Below are 22282 nucleotides of genomic sequence, written 5' to 3'. Positions count from 1 at the left end.
TTGTCATTACTTTTCCAAACCAAGAATAGCACAATTTTTATGCTTAGTATTATGTTACAGATGGATACCCTCTTGGTGTGGATTCCTGTTTATGGTGAGGGGACCTCCCAGGAAAGGTTCTGTTCTTTCAGTTTACCTCCTATGGAATCTAAACATCCACCCACGTGTTTGCCATGCGTGGCAACCCGTAAAGGGGAGGATAGGATCCTGGTGGTTGAGGGGTCCAACCCTAACACACCACTTTGGCCTTGAATTCCTGTAGACGGGCAGCCTTTGGGTGGACCCCTTGGGTCAATTGGCTGGTCCACTTGGGCTAGAGTCAACCAAGTACCAGTGTTGGACGTTCTCAACGGGTGTTGTGGACATTGTGTCTGATGCTGGTGTTTGGGTATAGTGCTCACACAACCCTGGCGTTGCTGCAATGCCCTTGCATGACATTGCACTGCATCCCCTCATAGGGCTCCATGATGGGTGGGGTCAGTGGGTACCAAAATTTTCCTTTTTTCATATGGATCCTCCAATAAAAAATTTAAATAAAATAGTAAAAAACAGTCAATAGGTAGACGACCACGTCTTGAAGACTCTGAGCAGCAATCTTCAGCATCTGTAACACCTGTACTCCACTTTCTTATATTACATTCTCTTTCAGAAAAACCATTAGGACAAATGCCCTCCTTTTTTCTTCAGAAGGGACTAGAGGGACTTGGTGGCTCTCGGAAGTCATTAAAGAAGCTTCGATCTGGAGACATATTGGTTGAAACATCCCAACACAGTGAACTCCTCTTGAATTCAAAGGCAATTGGGGATATACCTATTGAGGTTACCCCTCATGCTACCTTGAATTCATCACGATGAGTTATTGTTGAGAGGGACTTGAAGAATGTCCCTGAGTCAGAGATTCTCGCTGGCCTCTCCATTCAAGGAGTTTCTGCAGTTAGGTGCATCTCCACTTGCAAAGATGGAATTACACTGCCGACAAATATCCTCGTTTTGACATTTACATGACCACGTGCACCTGCCACCATCAAGGCAGGGTATGGCCATACATACCAAATCCTCTTCAATGTTTCCAATGTCAGAGGTTCGGCCACTCAAAGACGTCCTGTCCTGGTTACCTGATGTGCTTGTTGTGGTGGCAAGGGCCACGATGCATATGAGTATCACACGGACCCACATTGTGTCAACTGCAATGGTTCCCACCCTTCCTACTTCTGTTCTTGCCCAAAATGGTTGGAGGAAAAAGAGGTGCAGCATTTGAAAATGACCCATAACATCAGTTATCCTGAGGCTCGGAAATTGCTGTCCGCCACTCCATCTTGGACATATGCTGCTGCACTTTGTTCCACAACTGCAGTGGGAGTGCAGACAGATATCTCTGTATCTCCAAGAGAATCGTTTTCAAAACAAATGAAAAGCCTTTTGACCTCCATGATTAAAAAGGTTGATGAATTGACTTCTACACACATCTCTGTTCCTCCCATACAATCCAACAAATCTCAAGATCCACATCTTTCAGTTTCAAATACAGGCATTTCTTCTGATACATCATTTTCTCCAACCCCACTATGCAAAACAATCATTCGTTCACGTCCTCAGTCACTGAAATCCCCTTCCAACAACAAAGATCTGCCCAGTCAACCCAGGGCAGGATCCAGGGAGGTCGATAGACCTCCTCCAAATAAGGACAGTAAGGAAAAAAGACATGGTCGTAAACAGGAGGGTTCTTCAGGCACTTCGCCTGCCCGTCGTTAAAAATGGCCACCTTGATACAATGGAACTGTTGAGGTTCACGTTCTAATCTGGATGATATCAAAATACTGATTGCTTCCTACTATCCTGTGTGTCTTTCCTTTACAAGAAACATTTCTAAAACCTGCTGACACAGTCATCATTTGGCACTTTTCTCTGTACAGAAATGATGGGCTGTGTGATGGACAAGTACTTGGAGGGGTGGCACTATTGTTTGATCAGTATGTGCCCACCCTGTCTTTGTCACTCAACACACCCTTGGAGGCCATAGCCATCCGTATTTCCTTGGGTCATACCATCACTGTTTGTTCTCTCTACCTGTCCCCTTGAGAGACATATGATCAATCAGATCTTGATTCTCTCGTTGAACAGTTGCCATCTCCATTTCTAATTCTGGGGGACTTTAATGGACATCATCCCCTTTGGGGAAGTGCTGTTATTGATAGGAGGGGACACTCTATAGAGCGTATGTTCTCTGATCACAATCTTTCTCTTTTCAATGCTGGTTCTTCCATTTATTTTCACGCACCTAGTCTTTTACTGCTATTGATCTCTTGGTTTGCTCACCTTCATTATTTTCACATTTTTCATGGAGGGTTGACAGTAATCCACTTGGCAGTGATAATTTTCCTATACTTTTGAAAGAGATTGGTCATGGTTGATGCCATCCTACCCGCGTGTCCTGGTGGAAGCTGGATCAGGCAGACTGGTCCACTTTCACTGCTCTCGCAGAACTTGATCCTGCCATTGTGAATCAGCCATCAATAGACGACTGTGTGGCAGTGGTAACTGACTGTATTATACAAGCAGCTGCTCAGTGTATTCCTAAAATCTCAACACGTTTTCCACGATATCCTCATACGTGGTGGAATTCTGCTTGCCACTTGGCACGGAAGGCTCAAAAACAGGCCTGGGATACTTTCCGTAGATATTGCACACTTTCGAATAGCATCGCTTTCCAACAAGCCTGTGCACATGCTAGGTGGGTAAGATGTCAAAGCCAGAAGAAATCTTGGATTAAGTTCACAACTAGCATATTTTCTACCACCAGTTCCAAGGTCAAATGGGACAGGATTCAAAAGGTCAGTGGGCACTACAATTCTGTCCCCCTCTCCATCTTGCTCTCTAAGGGCCAAGAGGTAGCTGATGTCCAAAGCATCACCGATACTCTAGGTGAAAGCTTTTGCCAGGTATCTAACACTTTTGCTTGTTCCTCCACCTTCTTGGCCATCAAGACTCGTGCAGAGCGTTCACCTCTTTCCTTTCGAATTGATTGTCTCTTTGACTATAATTGTCCCTTTACAATGGAGGAACTGAAAATGGCTCTTCATCAGTCTGGAAGTACATCTGTTGGACCTGATGATGTACACTATGACATGCTGCACTATCTCTCTCCTGCTTCTCTTAATATTCTTCTACTTGTTTTTAACTGGATCCGGCAGGAGAATGTTTTTCCTGATGCTTGACGCCAGGCTATTATCTTACCTTTCTCTAAGCCTGGGTAAGATCCCAAGATTCCTTCACACTACCGTCCAGTTGCTTTGACGAGCTGTCTCTGTAAGACCTTAGAGAGGATGGTTAATGCTCATCTTGTTTGGTTCCTCGAATCAAATAACCTCCTCTCACCCACCCAGTGTGGGTTCCGACGAGAGCACTCCACCACAGACCACCTAATTCGACTTGAAACATCTATCAGAGAAGCCTTTCTCAAATGCCAACATCTTGTTTCAATATTCTTTGACATTGAGAAGGCTTATGACACAACATGGAGGTATGGCATTTTGCAAGACCTCCATATATATATGGGTTACGTGGCCATTTACCTATGTTTATTAAAAATTTTTAATGGACAGGAGATTCCAAGTTCGTGTGGGTTTGACACTTTCCCGTTCTTTGCACAGGAACTTGGGGTCCCTCAGGGCTGTGTTTTGAGTGTCACACTTTTCAGTACTGAACAACTCCCTCTCACTGTTGCAAACGGGCTCTACTTTCACGTCTCGTGTCAGTCGTCGAACATGAGATATATTGAGCGGCAACTGCAAACTGCCCTCAATCGTGTACTGAAGTGAACTATGGCAAACGGCTTTAATTTTTCTCTCTCTAAAACCGTTTGCATGCACTTTTGCTGCAGGAAGTCCTTTACAACTTTGTAGACTGGATGTCAACATTTGTTTTACACTTTTTCTGTTTTTCAATGATGTTTTGTTTTACCTTCATTCCCTTTTATGTATTTTACTACATTTAATATATTTTTACCTTTTTACTGGACATTTGGTGCAGATAGCCTAGCTGCTTTGTGTCATAAAATACTAAATCAATCAATCAATCAACAGATGTCTATTAGTCATAAGTCTCTTGGTGGGACAGCGGTAACTCTTCAAATTTACTTTGCAAAGCGATATCATACTATCTTCTGTGTCCACCAAGAAGAACTGAAGTCCTTATTTCAGCATTAAAAAAACACGCATTACTGGAAAATATAAAAAGCCTTCTGTTGGAGAAATGCAGTGAAATTGTGAAATGGTATAGAGCCAAAGAAGAAAACTATGAATGCTATTCATAGAATTGAAATAACTTGGGCAGAGGGTAATTTAAGACAACAGGCTCTGAAATTATATTTCAGTTTAGTCTGTAAAATGAGGACTATGGTTACCAAAGAAAATCATCTAGGGTTTTCATTAGATGCCAGGTAAATTCACCCCACCTACTTCAGATAATTACAGCTTATCTATGTGGCTCCTTTGATTTTTTATGTGCCCTTTCTACTAGTGTTTTTGTATTTTTAAGCAACATGTTTAATGCTCAAATGTTAAATACAAACTTTTTAAACCAATGTGATTCTTTATCTTTGGCTTTTGCCTTCTTTACATCATTAGGCTGGTATGGTATGGCCTGGTGATTAGGGTGCTTGACTTTGAAGTTGCAGATCGTCAAATCAAAACCCATTGCTGAATAGGTTGAACGTTTTAGATGTGGAGGGGTTATAATGTGATAGTCAATCTTATTATTCATTGAGAAACAACTCAAGAGCCAGTGGAAGGTAGTGTTAACTATTACTTCAATATTAGGAGAACTGGTGCTGATAGCTCACAAGGAACTTTGTATGAAACTTCCACATACAAATAAATCTTTCATCATCCAAATATCTATATTTTTAGATACTTTTTATTGTTTATATCTTGCCTGTTATTATTGACCTTATATTAAAATTCATTTTCTAATACAGTTTTTTGTTCTGTAGTATCAAAAAGCTTTGTTTTGTTACACATGCAAGAAAACTTCAGATTATTTATTCAATATGTTGACCAAGTTTCCTTACCCTTACAGCTTTTTAAATTAATTTCTCTGTTTTGAAAAATTCAAGAGAATTCCTACCTTATTTGCATGTTTATAATTATCCTCTTTGATTTTTACATTGTGAAGGGATAATTTCTTGGTGAGGACTTTCCAAACAATTTGAAATTTGTTTGGAAAGTGGTTATCAATAAAAGTGAAAAATTTTAACGCAAGGTCAGAATTGTTTTAACTATTTAAAATGTGTGAATGAGGAGACATATTTTTGTTTTCAAGTAGAAGAAACAATATTTGCAGTGAAAATTGTAATATTTTGTCATTTTGTTTTTGTGTAGTTAATATAGATTTTTTGTAATTTGTTTTCCAATTGTGGTTAGGTAGAGCAGAGCTTTTGTAACTCTTTCTTTATCCTCTATGTGTGACGACTTTCTAAAGAAATCGTTGTACCCAATACTGTATATGGGATAGACAAGTACTTTTAGCCCTTCCATTAGATACATTCATAGCTCTTCTTTTTCCTACAGATGTTCCCAGAAATCGCCTAGTGAAATATCCTTTACTTCTAAAAGCTATACTTAAACAAGTAAGTATTAAACTTGAATTTAGGTTAGTGGTATCAGTTTTTGAGACTTCTAACAAATATTTAGGACTGAAAAACAGCATATTTTAAAAACAGTGATAAAACCAAAACCAATGCAAAGTTGTTGTTTTTTAAAACAATTTCAGCATTATAATTCCCCTTGAGGATAGGATTAAGGTAATGTGTTCCTTATTTTCTTAATGTCAAAATGTTACATGACAAATTGACATCTGTATGATGAAAGCCACTTTACACATTATCATGAAGAATTAATATTATTCAGTTACACAATACAGTTAAAGAGAGCTTCTTGACACTAGAATTTTGGTTGAAGATAGGATGGAGCAAATGAATAATGATGTTTTTATTCAAACGATAATAGTAAAGTTGAATTGAAAACCGAATGGTTCACTAAATTATGAGTAAATGAAATAACTGTGAACTCCCCAGGGTCTTTCAAAATGTTCCATGTTTCTATCAAATTTATGCTTTCATTAGAAATATAAATTTTCTATCATGAACTCTTATTCAAATTAAGACTGGTTAAACTTGGCTGTTAATTATTGTAAATGTTTTTCTTATATTTTCCTTGTCCAGTCTTATTTTCACAATGCAAAATCATCTACTTAATGATTTTTTAGAAGTAGTTAGAAATATAAACTATAAACTTTTTAGGCCTTAAATATCAATATAGGTAAAGATACTGTAAAGTTTCATGCTTATAATTTATTTGTGCAATTTTGTTTTGTAAGTTATAAAGATAACAAGAACTACTGTATTAAAATACTGTATCATGCACTATTTGTTAACATCAGAAAGAAGACTGAGTTATTCATTTGATGATTTTAATATGGATCTTTTAAAATTCATAATCATCCACTTGTGTCATTTTATTATAAATATTTCATTAAGTCCAATCACAGTGTAAGGTTCAGAATCATTCACTTGTGTCATTATAAATGTTACGTTTCTTTACAACTTGTACAATAACCAGTGTATAACGTTCAGATCCCAAATCCTTGTTAAAAATGTAACCTGATTTAAAAAAAAAAAAGTTTCACTCCATGAAAGGTAATTCTAATGGTTTCAAACTACATTTTTACGTAAAAGCAAATTTGGAATTATTGATATAAATTTTACTTAAGCACAATCCTTGATACCTTTTTATAGTAAAAAAGATATTTTAGGTTATTCAATTTTGCAGCTAGGTTTAGCATTAAGGGTTTGTTTCACATATGGCTGTGAATAGGAAGCATGTTGTCCCCTGCTGGTACAACAATAAGTGTACAGATTTACAATGCTAAAATCAGTGGCTTGATTCCTCTCTGTGAACTCAGCAGGTAGCTCAATGTGGCTTTGCTATAAGAAAAGCATAGGAAGCACGTTTGTTCATAATGCATAAAACCCAAATCATTCAACTTGTGAGAAGAAGCATGATGATAATTTTGAAATGGAAACATTGTTTCTTTGTACAAGTTCTGAGGTGCAGACTGTATTAAGAAGTCAATGCTTTCAATAGTTACCAATAAAGGAAAACTCTCAGTGTTATTTTCTTTCTGAATCTATTTCTTTATAACTGGTTATGTATTAATTTCTCACACTGTAGACACCTCATGGTCATGAGGACAAAGACTGCCTGCCAGAAGTTGTAAGTTTATTATTTGCATCATATTTTGTAATGTCATAATTTACTTTTATAAAGTATGGTTGCAATATTTTCTTTAGTGTTTTCAAGAGCTATTCTGATGTATTTGAATATAACAGTAACATTTTCCTAAAGTTAATTATTTCTGATCCACTCCAATTGTGAGATGACACTGACATTTTTAAGTTAAAGATTACTTACTGTTGATACTTGTGAGACTCTCCCTGATAAAAATCTAAACAGTTTTAAAGAAATATAATAGTATCACAAGGCATATGCTTCTGAGATGATTAAATTCTTATTAGATATAGAAAAAAGATCTACACAGGTTGAAGCTTATCTTGTTGCTGTGTATAAATCTAAAATGTTTTCAACAACTTACTCCCAGTTTGTTTTGTTTTTCAAAATTACTTTTTATTAGGAGTTACTCTTTTGTTAGCATTATGAAATAGTTAAAATGATAATAAACAAAACAATAATGTTCGTATTGTACGTGTAATTTATTAAAATGTTATAAATAGTAATACCAGAGATCCAAAAAATTGTTCATGACATCTGTTTCTTGACACTCTAGTTTCCTAACAAACAATTGAATCAATTACTATGGAACTCTAATATAACCTCTCATTAACAAAAATGAGCAAAAAGTTTTTAAATAGGCTAACTAACACACTTAAATTTCCTTAACCAAAAGTGAAGACATAAAACTATGATACACAACTTTCTCTACAATGTAAAATTGTCCCCCAGTGGCACAGCAATATGTCTACAGACTTGCACTGCTATAAACAGGACTTCAATACCTGTGATTGGCAGAGCAAAGATAGCCTATTATATAGCTTTGTACTTAATTCTAAACCAAAAAAAATTAAATTATTGTTTAGAATTGTATGGTATGGGAAAAAGTACCATATTTTCTTTCTCTGTTAACTTGAAAAAAAAATCTTGTTTTTCAGATTTTCAAAACTTTTCAGGTGTCTGGAATGTCAATTTTCTGCAGATGTGTGGATTTCTAAGATTCGTTTTCCTATTGATTTGTGTTATTTTCTGTGACTCCTCGTGTAAATCTGATTTAAGAATGCAAGGGAGAGACAGTCTACACTGTTCCATGTACTCGCACTGTTTTGTAAACAATGGGTCTAACGTATAATTACAATGTGACTTCGTCTTTGGCTACTCTCCATGAAACATTTCACTGCACATTCTCTGTGCTGTATAGCTATGGCTCTCTCCATCATGCACATGTGAAGATTGCAATTTGTCAGGTAAAGTTGAAATAGAATCTGTCAAAATCCATTTTTATATTTCACCATCCAACTTCAAAAACATTATCAGTAGATCACAATCTTTTCATATATTTAGGCATTTACCCTAAAATGAGCTATTAAACTTAAATAAAAATGCTATTGGATTTGTTTACCACTTAGCCAATCAGTTATTTTGACAGCTGCAAGGAGCTATTATAGCCATGTGATGTAATGTAAACGGATACAATATCTTTGAGATGAAAATGCTTTGACCTAAAGGGTACACTTTTATTTTGAAAGTTGAAAATTTTCAAGTTTAAAGAGGAGCATGGCTTGTTTTGTGGTGGCATTAATAGGTTATCTACTAAACTAGTGAAAGCAATGATTGACTATTTATTGCTCATGGTTGAAGTGAAGAACCAAAATATAGATAAGTTTTTGTTGAAAAGAAACAGTCAAAGCACCTAATTTCCAAAATATACAGTTTCAGAGTTCCTTTGAAGTTTCACATGTATGAAATTCACTTTGTGCAATATTGGCCTTATTTTGTGTGCTAGTTATACACAGTCCCACTTGAATATTTTAGATGTTTCTCACAGGAAATGTTGGTATCTACTTCCTGTGGTAACATCAACATGTTTTACGTTTAGAAATGCTTGTGGGTTGAGTGTTACTTTACTGTTTCAACTTCAACTTTTATATGTGAAAACTGTCATATGCTCTCTCTGTTGTATGAAAACCTGCAATAAGCTAAAAATATTAATGCAGTGTTTTGAATTTTTAACTACTGATTTTTCTCAAGACTACTAAAATTGAATAAACTAACTTTTCTTAAAAATAATTGTTCTTGCCTTTTGTGATAAAGTTAGTCTAGGTTCTTGTCAAAGTGTGTGATAAATAACATACAATTCAGAGAAAATAAATTTGCTTCAAACCTCAAAAGAGAAAAACTATATTTAATATTTTGCAAGAAAACTTTATACCAGATGACTTCTTTGCAGAATTTAAAGTATTTATAAAGTTTAACTCGCAGTACCATGAGAAACAAAAATCAAAGTATTGTAAAAATATTCTTTAATTACAGGCATTACCATAACCAGCTTGTAAAATAAAATAAAAATTAGCCATTTTATAAGCATAAAGAATATAATATTTTTAATGTGCAAACAGAAAAAAGGCATGAAAAAAACATTGCTTAAAAAAACTTTAAAATTAATTTAAAAACAAATGATATTTGTGTATGAAAGCTTTGTAATATTTACTGATAATCTTCCAGATTTCACAAACATATGCTTACTCATTTTAAAAGTTATAGCATGAAAACTATAACAAGCACAAAATGGTTGTGAGGTTGGTTCTAAAGAACAAGCCTGTGCAGAAAGTTAACAATTTTCCATAATGCAAAATCAAAGAAAAAATATAATGCCCACACACAAATGCATGTGGTTTTAGATGTATTGCAGAAAAAGTGAACTTAATTTTGATTTTTTACAGAATAAACATATTCTAGCAGAGATGAACTTTTGGTTTACTTTTACAAATCTAACCCCATACACTGCTGAATTTTTTACACATTTCCTTCTCTGGGACCAATCTGCAAAAGCAAATTTCAATTATAACATTTTTTCATATACTTACATTAAGGTATTTTTACATCATTTATAATTTTCTAGACCTTTAAAGCAAATTTAAATGAACATTTTATTGAAAATATCTTGTTTCATCAAAAAATTAAAAATAACCTAAAATTATAACATACATTGCATCAGCTGTAATGACATGAAATTAATGTATTAGATATACAATAACCTATCAGGATAGAGTATGTAAGAAAATGATAAAATGATTGGGAAGGTAAGCATAAGAGTAGGTTGTCTGCTACATCATTCAGTATACAGTAAAAGCCAGAAACTGCATAGGGCGGAAACTTGTACAAGCCAGAAGTATCAAAATTTTGCAGCACTGTCTTAAGATTTCTCTTATAAAAGCCTTCTACATGGCAGAACCTGCGTAACAAGGATAGCAAACTATCTTTCACCTACCTTATCTATTAACAAGTAGGATTAGAACCTGAATAAGGCAGAAAAAATGTTTGATTTAAATATTAATTTCTTATTTAATTAATAATTTCTTTAAATATTAATAAATTCTCGGACATTTTGTTTCAGTAAGTATTGGTCAAATATATTGTTCTTATTTTCTGCCATTATTATTTCAGTTCTACAGCCACAAGTCTAAAATGGCAAATATGGATGTTGTAAATGGAAATTTAACCTACAACCCTCGAATGGCAAATTTTCTAATCACTGGGCCATCCCAGCCTGAAACTGAACAGAGTTAAATTATTCAAAAAATAATCATGAGAAATCAGAATCACAATATTTCAAATACTTTAGATAATTAGAATAGTTAAAACTAGTGGATAAACGTATTTCAAAAACATTGATTGTTTTTGTAATATTGATTTATTTGGAATTTTAATTAACTGATTATTTTATGTGACACTTTTTAATATAATTAATGTTAGGTGATTACTTCTATGAAAAGAGTTAACTGCTCAACAGTAGTCTGCTTTCTGAGAGAAACAACATTATAGTTTTTGTACATATATTTAATATTTTCTGTTTGTTAAAATGTATCTTCAGAATTTTTTCAGACTTAAGAATTTAAATCTCTTCAGTGATCTCAAATGATTCATTTTAAAATTTTCTGCACTTACCTGTGAATTTGATGTTAGTAATTAAACAAAGATGTGTTACTTTGTTTGACAATGTGTTTTCTCTTCTCTTGGCACTGTAAAGTCAAATCTGAGCTTAAACTATCACATGACATTGATACAGGCATAACATTAAAGTAAATTAATTGGAAAAAACATTAATCATATTTTAGTAGCTTTAAGATGTAATTGACATGCACTTTTCTCCCAAGTGTTGTCTCAGACTTGAATTGTTTGATTTCACCAAGTTATCTACAAAAGAGTGTTCACATTAATTTATGATGCAAGTTGTAAATATCTTGCAGATTAAGCAATCTAATTAGCAGTTTGTTATGTGAGCCAATATAAATTGTCAACTAAGAATTCAGGATGGTCAGCAAACAATTGAAAGCATTTAAGATAATATGTAAACTTTAAAATTAGTTTTCCAAAAATGTGTTATAAAGTATAACTTAATTCATATTCTGACATTGAAAATTTTTGATGTTAAAGCATATGGTGTAATATAAAACTGTAATATGTATAGGTTTTTAGGTTATAACAAACTAATACACACACACACACACACACACACACACACAGGGTTGATTATGTTATATTACAATGGTTTTGAATAAGCATATCAGCAAGTCATGTAACAACTGCAGCTGATATAGTCATCATGAAATGGAATGTATCAGAACTACATCTTGATATTGTTTGGCATTATATAGATAGTGTGATGCCACCAAAAATTGATCAGTTTGAAAAGGAAATGCAATAACCCATATGATACAAAATGTTTGTATATTGAGATTAGATAGGGGTGTTCATATTAAAGATTATAAAATCCACAGTAGGGTTATTGTTGTATTTAAAAGCATTACAGTGTGGAAAAAAATAGTTGAACTAAGACCCTTCAGTAAAAGACCTGCAACAAGTCATACCACAGATGCAGTAGATAGTGAAACATCTCGAAACAAACAAGAATCTTCAAACACTAAGACTAGTGGCAAAAGTCACCCATTTACCCCAGGTGACATTACAGAATATAATGAAGAATGATGTTCCTCTGGAAGAACAGAAAATTTTACATACTTTTATTGTTACCATTTCTTATTTATATCACCCAAACAGATAAAAAAAGTTGACAGTATTATTCAGCTGGTTGACATAAAAACAGGAAAAGCAAACTGTGAGTTTATTCTAAACAAGTTGGATTTTCTGGAAAAAAGCCAGGTAGGCATCAATTTAGAAAATATCATTGAGCATGTTTTGAACATATACATGAAAATTTAAATTTCACCATGTGAATCTTGATAATACTGAATAAAATTTTTCCTTTTAAACATAATGATATCAAGACTTTGTGAAGCAAGTTTTTCAATAAATATGTTAAGAATCCCCTGCAAATGTATGCTTTTCTCACACATGGAGATGTAATAGTAACATCCATAATAGAAGAGAGGTAATTAATCTCAAAACACTGCTGGTAAATCATAAGTGTTTCTTACCATTATTATCTTAAAACAGCATGTGGGCATTTGCAACATAGATCAGAGTAAGATGTTGTAGTGTACAAGTACTATATATATATCCTTTAGTTTGTATTTCTTATCTGCAAAATTTCTAACTTTTTCTTATTTCTAGTTTTGAAACACTAACTCCATATGCTATACTTTTTTCAAAATTCAACATGTATTATCTTTTGTAAGGTGTTTAAAGGGATAGTAGCATTGTAGCCTGCTTGACTTTGCAACTGTCACATGGAGCAGAGATACTGCTTCCTCATTTCAGAGTCCTTTTTCTGCTTTGTTGTCTAGAGAGAATGTATTATTGAAGGTGTACTTTTGGCCATCTCAATTCTTATTTACTTGTAATTTTAAGAAGATCAATTGATGTTTTCTGTCAGAACCAGGGTTTATTGTAGAAGTCCAGTCTTTGTATATTACTTTATTTTGACTTGTTAATCATGTGATAAGTTTTGGCTGTATGATGATTTTTTTATTTATCTACATCTTTATTTGCAATGAATAATCTCACCTTTAGATCATCAGCTTGTAGTTTTATACAATCTTCAGGAAATAAAAAAACATGTTTTTTTTGTTTTGTTTCTTTCACCCCTAGTGTTTCATTAAATTTGTTCTGCACATCAGAAACACAAATGTTTTGCTTTATAATGGTGAAAGGTTTGTGGGCTGGTTTTAGACTGAATTACTAAAACATTAAAACTCAAAAATTGGTAAAGTAACCTTGTACATTTTTAAGTGTTTTATTTTGATTTAGGGTGTTTTTTGTGATTATATAGCATACAGGCTGATACAGTTTAGTAATAGTGTGTATTACAAGTTATAACCCATACAAGTAAAACTGTAGCTCTGCCATTGTTAATACTGATAGCAGAATTGTCATTCATGTGCTTTTTTTTTAAATTCCTGTAAGAGTTGAAATGCTTAAATTAATTAAACAGCAGAAAACTTGCAAAATAGTATCTAGCTTCAGTTTAGAATATAATTTTTATTTTTTAAATTATTTTGTAAGTTATACAATTTAAAATATTTTGTTGAGAGATGTTATGAAAAATACTAAAAACACTTTACCTTTCAATTACTTTTTTTTACTGTTTATCATATAGTTCCATTATTTATATCTACCCAATTTCAATTTGAATAATTTTGATTAACATACTGCTTTTGAAACTATATATTTCTAACTGTACTAGTCATCAATTATGGTTATAAATAACAAAAACTACTTAAAGTGACTTAGATTTATCAATAATCCAAGATCTGAACTTTCAAAATGGTATCAAATCAGTCTAGGTAATCCTTTGTCAACAATATACGTTGTCAAAATAAATTTATACTTAATAAATATACTTTGATTTCAGGGAGTTATAAGTTCATGATAAATGTAACAAATATATTCAATAATTACAATTAGAATCATTGCAATATCCAAAACATTGTTACTACATTCCAAATCTAATAAGGTTTATCTGATGTCTTGATATATAAGAAAATTGCTGTAGCTTTCACAAATTGTTATTTTAACACAAAAACTATTTCTGGAATGAAGAGACTGTCTTGAGCAAATATTAAAAATTTTCAAATCTATGGGTTATTCTTAAGATTTCTAAATTTTCCACTAAATATCACTGTTGTCTTATTGCATTCTCATGAAATTGTAAATTACTTCTTGCACTACTTAAACTTCTTTAAATTGATAGAAATAGTTTATAACCTATCCAATGCTATGTAAACTTTGCCTTCAGCTATTTTCTTAACTTTTCATCATTAGAAGTTGTTTCAGTTCTCATATGACCTTATCAACAGTGAAGGAAAGTAATGAAAGAAAAAACATTACTCGTAGTCCCAGGGGATGCAAGTTTATTAAAAACAAAAGCTTTGAAATGGGGTAGAAAAACCACAAACATTATATTTTTCTTATCAACTTCCACTAAATAAATGTAAGAAAATGTCAAAATCATAGTTAAGAATTTTTGTGGTATTAAAAGTTTTGAAATCAATAAAAATAAATATTTTGCCTAAATTTTCAAATTTGAAAGGCAAGTATATACTTGATATTAGAAAGATATTCACTGGTCCCCTCCCCAAAAAAAAGTTGAAGTTCTTTATAATTTCATTCTTTTCAAATGTTATATTCACAAGTTTGTACAAGTTAAAAACAGTAGTGTGTAATTACAAAAGACAAACTTAGAGAATGTACCTAACCACTCTCTAGAAAACCAGTAAGTGTTGTTAAAATTAAAAAAAAAAAAAACCTTAATTTTATTTCAGAAAGATCCATTAATTCATCAGGCTAAGAGTCTACTGTGTTCTGGAATTTTAAGAAACAGCAGAGGAACGGTTAGTTTTAGCTCAATATAATTAATTATGTATGTGTTCAATCATTGAGTTTTGGTCTTGGAAATGACAGTTATTTGTTTCTTTCTGTTTTGAGTGTTTAAAATTAGTCATACAATACAGAATGTTTCAATTCTAATCCTTATTTGAAATTGGCTTGGCATGGCCAGGTAGTTAAGAATTTTAAACTTATAATCTAAGGGTCATGAGTTCAAATGCCCATCACACCAAACATGTTTGCCCTTTCACCCATGGGGGCATTATAATGTTATGGTCAACCCCACTATTCATTGGTGAAAGAGTAGCCCAAGAGTTGGCAGTGGATAGTGATGACCAGCTGCCTTTCCTAGCTCTTACACTGTTAAATTAGGGATGGCTGGCACAGATAGTCCTCGTGTAGCTTTATGGCTTTATGCTAAATCCAAAACAAATTATTTGAAATAATAATTTTAATGTCAACTGCTTTAAAAGTATCTGAATTACTATTATAAGAATAAGATGTTATTTCTGTGGAGTATATTCTAGTATTTAATAGAAGGAAAGAAAGTTATCAGAGGATTAATCATTATAGCTTAACCTTATCATGACAGGTCATCATGTTTGCTGACTTGTATTTAAAATTTTATTGAACTATTATCTCACAAATTAATATCAACAAGTTTAGTATCAAACTTTAGATTACAGTTCAAATTTTAGTATTATATATTAATTAATTTCTTAATTTAAAAGTAAATATTAAAAGAATGCACTTAAATATTTTATGTCACATAGTATGTTGAAAGCAACACTGGTTCATATTACATATTTGTGATGTCAAATTACTGATATTGACAAACTAGAATATAAAATAAGAACCTCATCTTTTCTACTTGTTGAGGCATGGTTTATATACTAAATCAAGTACAGTGAGCCCCACTCAGCTCTTTCCCTTTTTGGAAACCATCCCTTTTACACACTTACTTTAGTATATATGTGAATATTCAATATGCAGCTTAGAATGTCCCCTTAGTCACATTCTCATCCATTTTAAAGTCTCTGGAAGCCATCTCCTTTCAAACCAAGATTGTGTCTTTAGTTTGATCAAAATTGTATATATATATTTAATCTACATACAGCTCATTTACTGTACTTGATAAATTATAGTGGAATAATTTGGTATCAATATAGTTCTTTATGATTTTTTGGTTATTCAAATGTATATATAAAACCTAAGAAGAAGAATTTCATTTCACATCCTCCATGTGTAAAACTTAAAAAGGCTTAGCATGCTATGGCAAGCAGCAAATGTGTACAAAGGTTGTTGTGATGACACCTAGAAGATTTAATTGTTTGCTATATTTATTTATTTATTATTCTATGTTTTAAGAAATAATTAAGATTTTATTTGTAAATAGTAATAATCTTGTATACACATGATGTACACTTATTGGAATATAGGTATATTTTATGAAATACTGGTCCACTAAATCACAGACAAGATAGGTCACTTTGTAAAGGCTAAAGGTTAGTTTTATACTTTTGGATACAGTAACATGAGTGCACACATGCCACACCATTGTAACTTCTGTGTTGTTAGCAAGGCATAGCTGAAAGTTCAATATAATGAAAATAATAAATATGTAAAATATATAATATTATAAGACTTAAGCCATTTCTGATTTTGTGTTACAATTTGTTGTGGTTCTATAATGATTTCCATTTATTTAAAAAAAAAATTTATGATGGTTATAAGATCAATAAAAATGGCAGACCAAATATAGTTAGAGTAGAAAAATTAAAAGACAAAATATAAAGTTTTACTGACAACAAATGTTTAAAATGTGTTTGGGGGTTTTAGATGTTACAGAAATATTAAAGATTTTGGGGATAATGAATAGTTTTTAATCATAACAAGAAAACTGACTCACACTTGGACTAGTAATCAAACAGACTTGATATCTTCACAAACAAAACTTTAATAAACGTAAGTCGTGAAAAATTTCTCGATTTATAGTCCCTGCTGTCACACCAAACATGCTCACCCTTTTAGCTGTGGGGAAATTATGTGACAGTCAATCCCACGATTCATTGGTAAAGAGAAACCCATGAGTTGGTGGTGGGTGGTAATGGCTTGCTGTCTTCCCTCTAGTTTTACACTGGTAAATTAGGGGTGGCTAACACAGATAGCTCTCGTGTAGCTTTGCGCAAAATTCTAAAAAAACAAACCAATAAGGCAGGGCTTTTGTGAAGGTAATAAGTTTTTAGAATACTTTGAAATTGGAATAGAATGTCACTCCTAATATCTTCGAATAAACGGAAAAAATAAAATATAAAACTTTTTGAAGTCTTCACCTTCATGCTATCATTAAAATTATATTTCAGAAGCTTCATGCGTTTCTTTTTGACACTGGTATAGTGTTAACTCGACCTGCCACTAGATGGAGTAGCAGTAGTAATTTAACCTCTGAGACAAAAAATAGTACTAGGTACCAGGTCTACCGCAAACCTATTCCAGCTCACCAATTGCTTGTAGAGAATGTTAAAGATGGAGAAGTTAGAATTGGAGGTTCATTTAGATCTGCATTTTCTTACACCAGTGGAGGTAAGTCTATTTATTTAACAAACTGATATATGCACTATTTTGCAAGATTAAGTTTTTTTCATTAAATTGAATTGTCAGGAGACGGAAATCTTTCATACAATGTTTAATAAATTTTTTTGAATTTTCCATACCTTTCACTTGTAATCATCTTACTTAAAACAAGTATTAATAAATATATTTTATGAGCATACTCATGAGTATGGTAGCCAAAAATGGAGTAATAAATGTGAGAAGAACTGCAAAATTTAAAACATGTCTGCAGTATCTCATGATGATGAGAAACTCACTTGAAGTAAAAATATATTCTCAAGACAGCTGGTATGGGTATTAAAACTTTAATTAAAATAAAGTACAGAACAATGTTTCAATCTTAGGTTTGTTAACCTGAAGATGACCGAAGAAGGCGAAAACATTGTTCTGTACTTTATTTTAAAGTTTCAATACTCATACCAACTGTCTTAAGAATACATATCCCCAGTATATCAGAAGTTCGTAAAAAAAAAAATCTCACCTATATACTGTAAGAAAAAAGTAATAAATAATGCTGTACCTGAAGTCTTATTTTAGATCATAAATTTTGATATAATTTTATAAATCTATCTTGCTTAAATCATTTGACTTCTACATCAATTTTTTTGTCCTTTCTGCAGCTAAATATGTATTTAAATTGACTTTCATGGACAAGAACCTTAGTCAGTCTCATACATTACAAGCCAATGATGAACATGACAAAAAGCAGTGGCTTCAAAATCTTTATAAGGTACGTTCTAACCACTGGTGTTCATCTGCTGGCCTGTCTGTAACTGAAGAAAGAAAAGAAGGTACAACGAATAGTGTAGAAGATTGTAATCTTGATGTGACTCAAGCTAGTATTTTAGTGTAAAGAAATATCATTTACTTTTGTAAATTAACTATTGAACCTAGTATAAACTTGAAAATGTTGGCATGAAAAATATTTGAGATATAAAATTGTATGAATAAAGTAAAAGAATGAACCATGGAAAACATAATTTGGATATCTCTTTACAGAAGTTAGCTTCATGAAGCAATGTGAAAAACAAAATAGTGGATGTGTAAACCAAGGATATTAATACAGAAAGTCACTGAATGTGAAAACATAGTGTAATAAAAGTAAAGCATGATTAGATAGGCTAAACATGTCCTGTTAATTGATTAAACCTTTAATGCTAAGCTTGAAAATACATGTCAGTTTTTTTAGCCACCCATTATCCTAAAAAAAATATTTAAATAATGTTTTTATAATTTTTATGAATATTTGATATTAAGTATTGAAGAGGACAATAATTTGTGTACTGGAATGCTTGGTCTTCATCTTTATAGCTACAGCTCATACTAATTGTTTGTTGTTCTTTGAGCTAAACAATTCCTTAAATTTGATTGGTTGATCTCTGACTTTCAAGTTATTTTTTCATTTGTGTGTGTGTGAATTAGAGTTTAATGTCACTTATAATCAAATTTCATATTCACGCATAACATTATATATGTTAAAATTTCAGTGGTAATCAAGTTGAGTGTAGTAAGTTTCAACATGGCATGGATGTTGCTTGTTGATATAGTTACCAATGTAAGTTGTACCATTGTAAGAAGTACACAAGAAGTTTTAATCTGTGATTGGTCAATACATTTATGTATTCTTTGGTGCAGAAACTTTTATTTCTAATGCTAATGTACATGTGTCTATTCAAATTTATGAAAAATATTTTTCTTGATAAGTGTGCGTTAGATATCATTTGCATAACTTGTAGTCATAATAATGTGTTGTAAGATTACTGATATTTTCTGTTCAGTTTTTATCTCATTTTACTGGGTATTTATTTACTGTTGATATGTAAGGAATAATTTCACAAGCAATTTTGTGGGACAAGGGTGACATATCTGTTTGTAAATGTCATTATTTGGAATGTAGTAGTTGATTTATGTTAAGTATTATTGAAAATATTTTCTTTATTTGTACAGTGAAAGTTATACATTGTTCCCTGAAATAGAAAACATATATGAAATGGCTACCACATGATACAGATTGGTTTAAAAATGTATTATAAGGCATAAAGAAATGTGTAGCTTAGTGTTGATGTCTAAGAACTTTTCTATTGTAAAATAATAATGATGATACTTCATTTTGCAACTATTTTCTTATGTACAAAACATTGTTTCCAGAGTAAAACGATAAAGTTGGAGCAGTTAGTTTTGATCAAACTGGGACTTGTAAAGTATTGATAGTGTAATAGAATAATGACTTTATTAACACAAGCAATCATTGTGTTAATGATTGAAATTTATTTTGTTAATAACTTATTTTGAATTATTCTCTGCATTTCCCATTCTAATTCTGTTTAATGTATCAACATTAAAGTGTTTTCTAGATGGTCATTGTATAACTTCAAAACCATAATCTTGTGGTAACAAAGACCACCTTGCTAATTTAGACAATAGGTCCTTTAAGATCATTAGTTATCCTAGGAGGTGCATAGTCTGTAATTATGTCAAACTTTCTACCATAAAGATGATAGTGAAATATATTAATACTATGCATTGCTGTTAAACACATACCATCACTAAGTAATTTATTTATGCTTTTCCTAGATGTTTACTATAATAAGCTGTAAGGGCATTCCTTTCCATTTTTGTTTAACTGCAATATGACTGCTTCTATAGCAAAACTTTAAGCATCTACATTTAAAATAAACTCCTTACTGAAATCAGTATAATTCAAAATAGGCACCTTTAGCAATGAATCTTGTAGTATTTCAAATACTTCTTGTCTCTTCCTGTCAACTGAAAACCTAAGTATTTCTTTAAAGGTCTTGCTACTATTGCAAAATGTGCAATAAATCTATTAAAATCCTACAAATCCCAAAAATGCAAGAACATACTTTATAGTATTCAGTACTGGTAATTTTTCATAATTCTAACTTCTTTGGTTTCTGTCTTATCCCTTCTGTGGTTACTATGTGGCCAGGATAGTTTCTGTTTGTACAAACTGACAGTTGGCTTCAACTTTAAATTTGCCCTTTTTTATTAATTAGACATCTTAAACTCTCTGTGTTCTTAAAAACTTTGTAGCAAAAACTACAATGTCATTTCAGTTACAAAAGCATTTTCAACCTTACAAATTGATAATACTGAATCCATCAACATCAGAAATGTTGAAAGGTAATTACATAACTCAAATATCATTCTGTTGAACTAGTACTTTCCTGATAGTATCATAAATGCAGTTTCTACTTTACCTTTTTCCTCAGTCTTTACTTTCCAAGTCTATAGACAAAAAATATCTATGTTAAGTAATAATTACATGTCATTGCTATTTATCTCAGTAAATTCATGCACAACTTGAAGCTACCATACTTCTTAAGTATTATGGCTGGAGATCCACAAGGACTACTATTGTACTTTTATTTTTCCTTGCTCAATCATTTCTTTTATGTACGCTTTTAACTCGGTCCTATGCTTCTCGAGTGTTCTATAGGGGCTTTGTGCTATAGGCTTACTGTTGTTTAACACTACCTTTTGTTTTACTTTGTGTAGCCATTGGGTTACCTCCCACAAATATATTTCTGTATTCCTCTAATAAATTCAGTAATCCTTTCTTCTGCTGCTTTTGCATATATCCTATGACAGAATCCCAATGTATCCTACTTTGTCATGCATACTTACTATTATATTCTGCATTACACTACCCCATTGTATCTATATTCTTTATACTTTTAGCCTTACCTACTACTACCACAGCCTTCAGTAACACTACTCTTGTAACTTTTAACACTTCTGTAGGGCTTGGCATGGTCAGGTGGTTAAGACACTCAACTTTTAATCTAAGAGTTGCAGGTTTGAATCCCCATCACACCAAACATGCTCGCCCTTTCATCTGTGGGGGCATTATGATGTGAACAGTCAATCCCACTATTCGTTGGTAAAAGAGTTGACTAGCTGTTTTCCCTCTAGTCTTACACTACTAAATTAGGGTTGGCTAATGCAGATAGCCCTCATGTAGCTTTGCATAAAGTTCAGAAACAAACAACCAAAACTTCAGTAAAAATTCTTGTTTTTGTATTGTTTAATATCACGTCTGAGACTTCTAAATTCATATCATAATTATGTTCCGAATCAAGAAAGTCCATTTATAGACCAATTAGCTAGAAAATCTAACTGAATTTCTATGATTCTAATCCTAATTTTTTTGTATTGGAAGTCATACTGTTGTTGGGTTGTCATATAGTGTGCAGTCATAAGTATGGTTCTTTAAATTTCATAAGTAATTTCAGTGGTATATGACTTACTTTGAGAGTAAAAGTTCTTTAACACAAATTGTAACAGAAGTGCTTGTCGTATTTTTGACATGTAGTGACATTACACAGAAGTAAGCATCCAACTTGCATGTGCTTTAACATGCTTTAAACCCTTCTTTGCTAGTACCTATATTTTAGATGAAAATCATTTCTCCAACAGTGAATGTGATAGGAGACTCGAGCAGAAAATATCTAAGTGATTCTTAATTTGTGTGACACAAACTGGGTTTGTGCAAAGAAAGAGAATGAGCACAAATGCTGAGTAAAAATAAAAACACTAAGATATGTGAATTAATTTAAGCAAAAGGAACAATT

General features: G+C 32.3%; 1 protein-coding gene across 1 annotated transcript in view; it reads left to right on the top strand.

Annotated features, from left to right (window-relative positions):
• LOC143253170 (rho guanine nucleotide exchange factor 3-like) overlaps window positions 1-21986 on the top strand; it is a 64170-nt gene extending 42184 nt beyond the window's left edge. The window contains exons 9-14 of the mRNA XM_076506545.1: window positions 5568-5626; window positions 7230-7271; window positions 12348-12449; window positions 15011-15079; window positions 17438-17657; window positions 18308-21986. Coding sequence (XP_076362660.1) covers window positions 5568-5626; window positions 7230-7271; window positions 12348-12449; window positions 15011-15079; window positions 17438-17657; window positions 18308-18540 — 725 coding nt within the window. The 3' untranslated portion in view covers window positions 18541-21986. The remainder of the gene's footprint in view (window positions 1-5567; window positions 5627-7229; window positions 7272-12347; window positions 12450-15010; window positions 15080-17437; window positions 17658-18307) is intronic.
• Window positions 21987-22282: the final 296 nt, after the last annotated feature.

Source organism: Tachypleus tridentatus, chromosome 6 (genome assembly GCF_004210375.1).
Source record: "Tachypleus tridentatus isolate NWPU-2018 chromosome 6, ASM421037v1, whole genome shotgun sequence".
In the NCBI taxonomy this organism is placed as follows: Eukaryota; Metazoa; Arthropoda; class Merostomata; order Xiphosura; family Limulidae; genus Tachypleus; species Tachypleus tridentatus.
The sequence above is the reverse complement of the archived record's forward strand: the minus strand, read 5'-3'. Positions and strand labels throughout refer to the sequence as shown.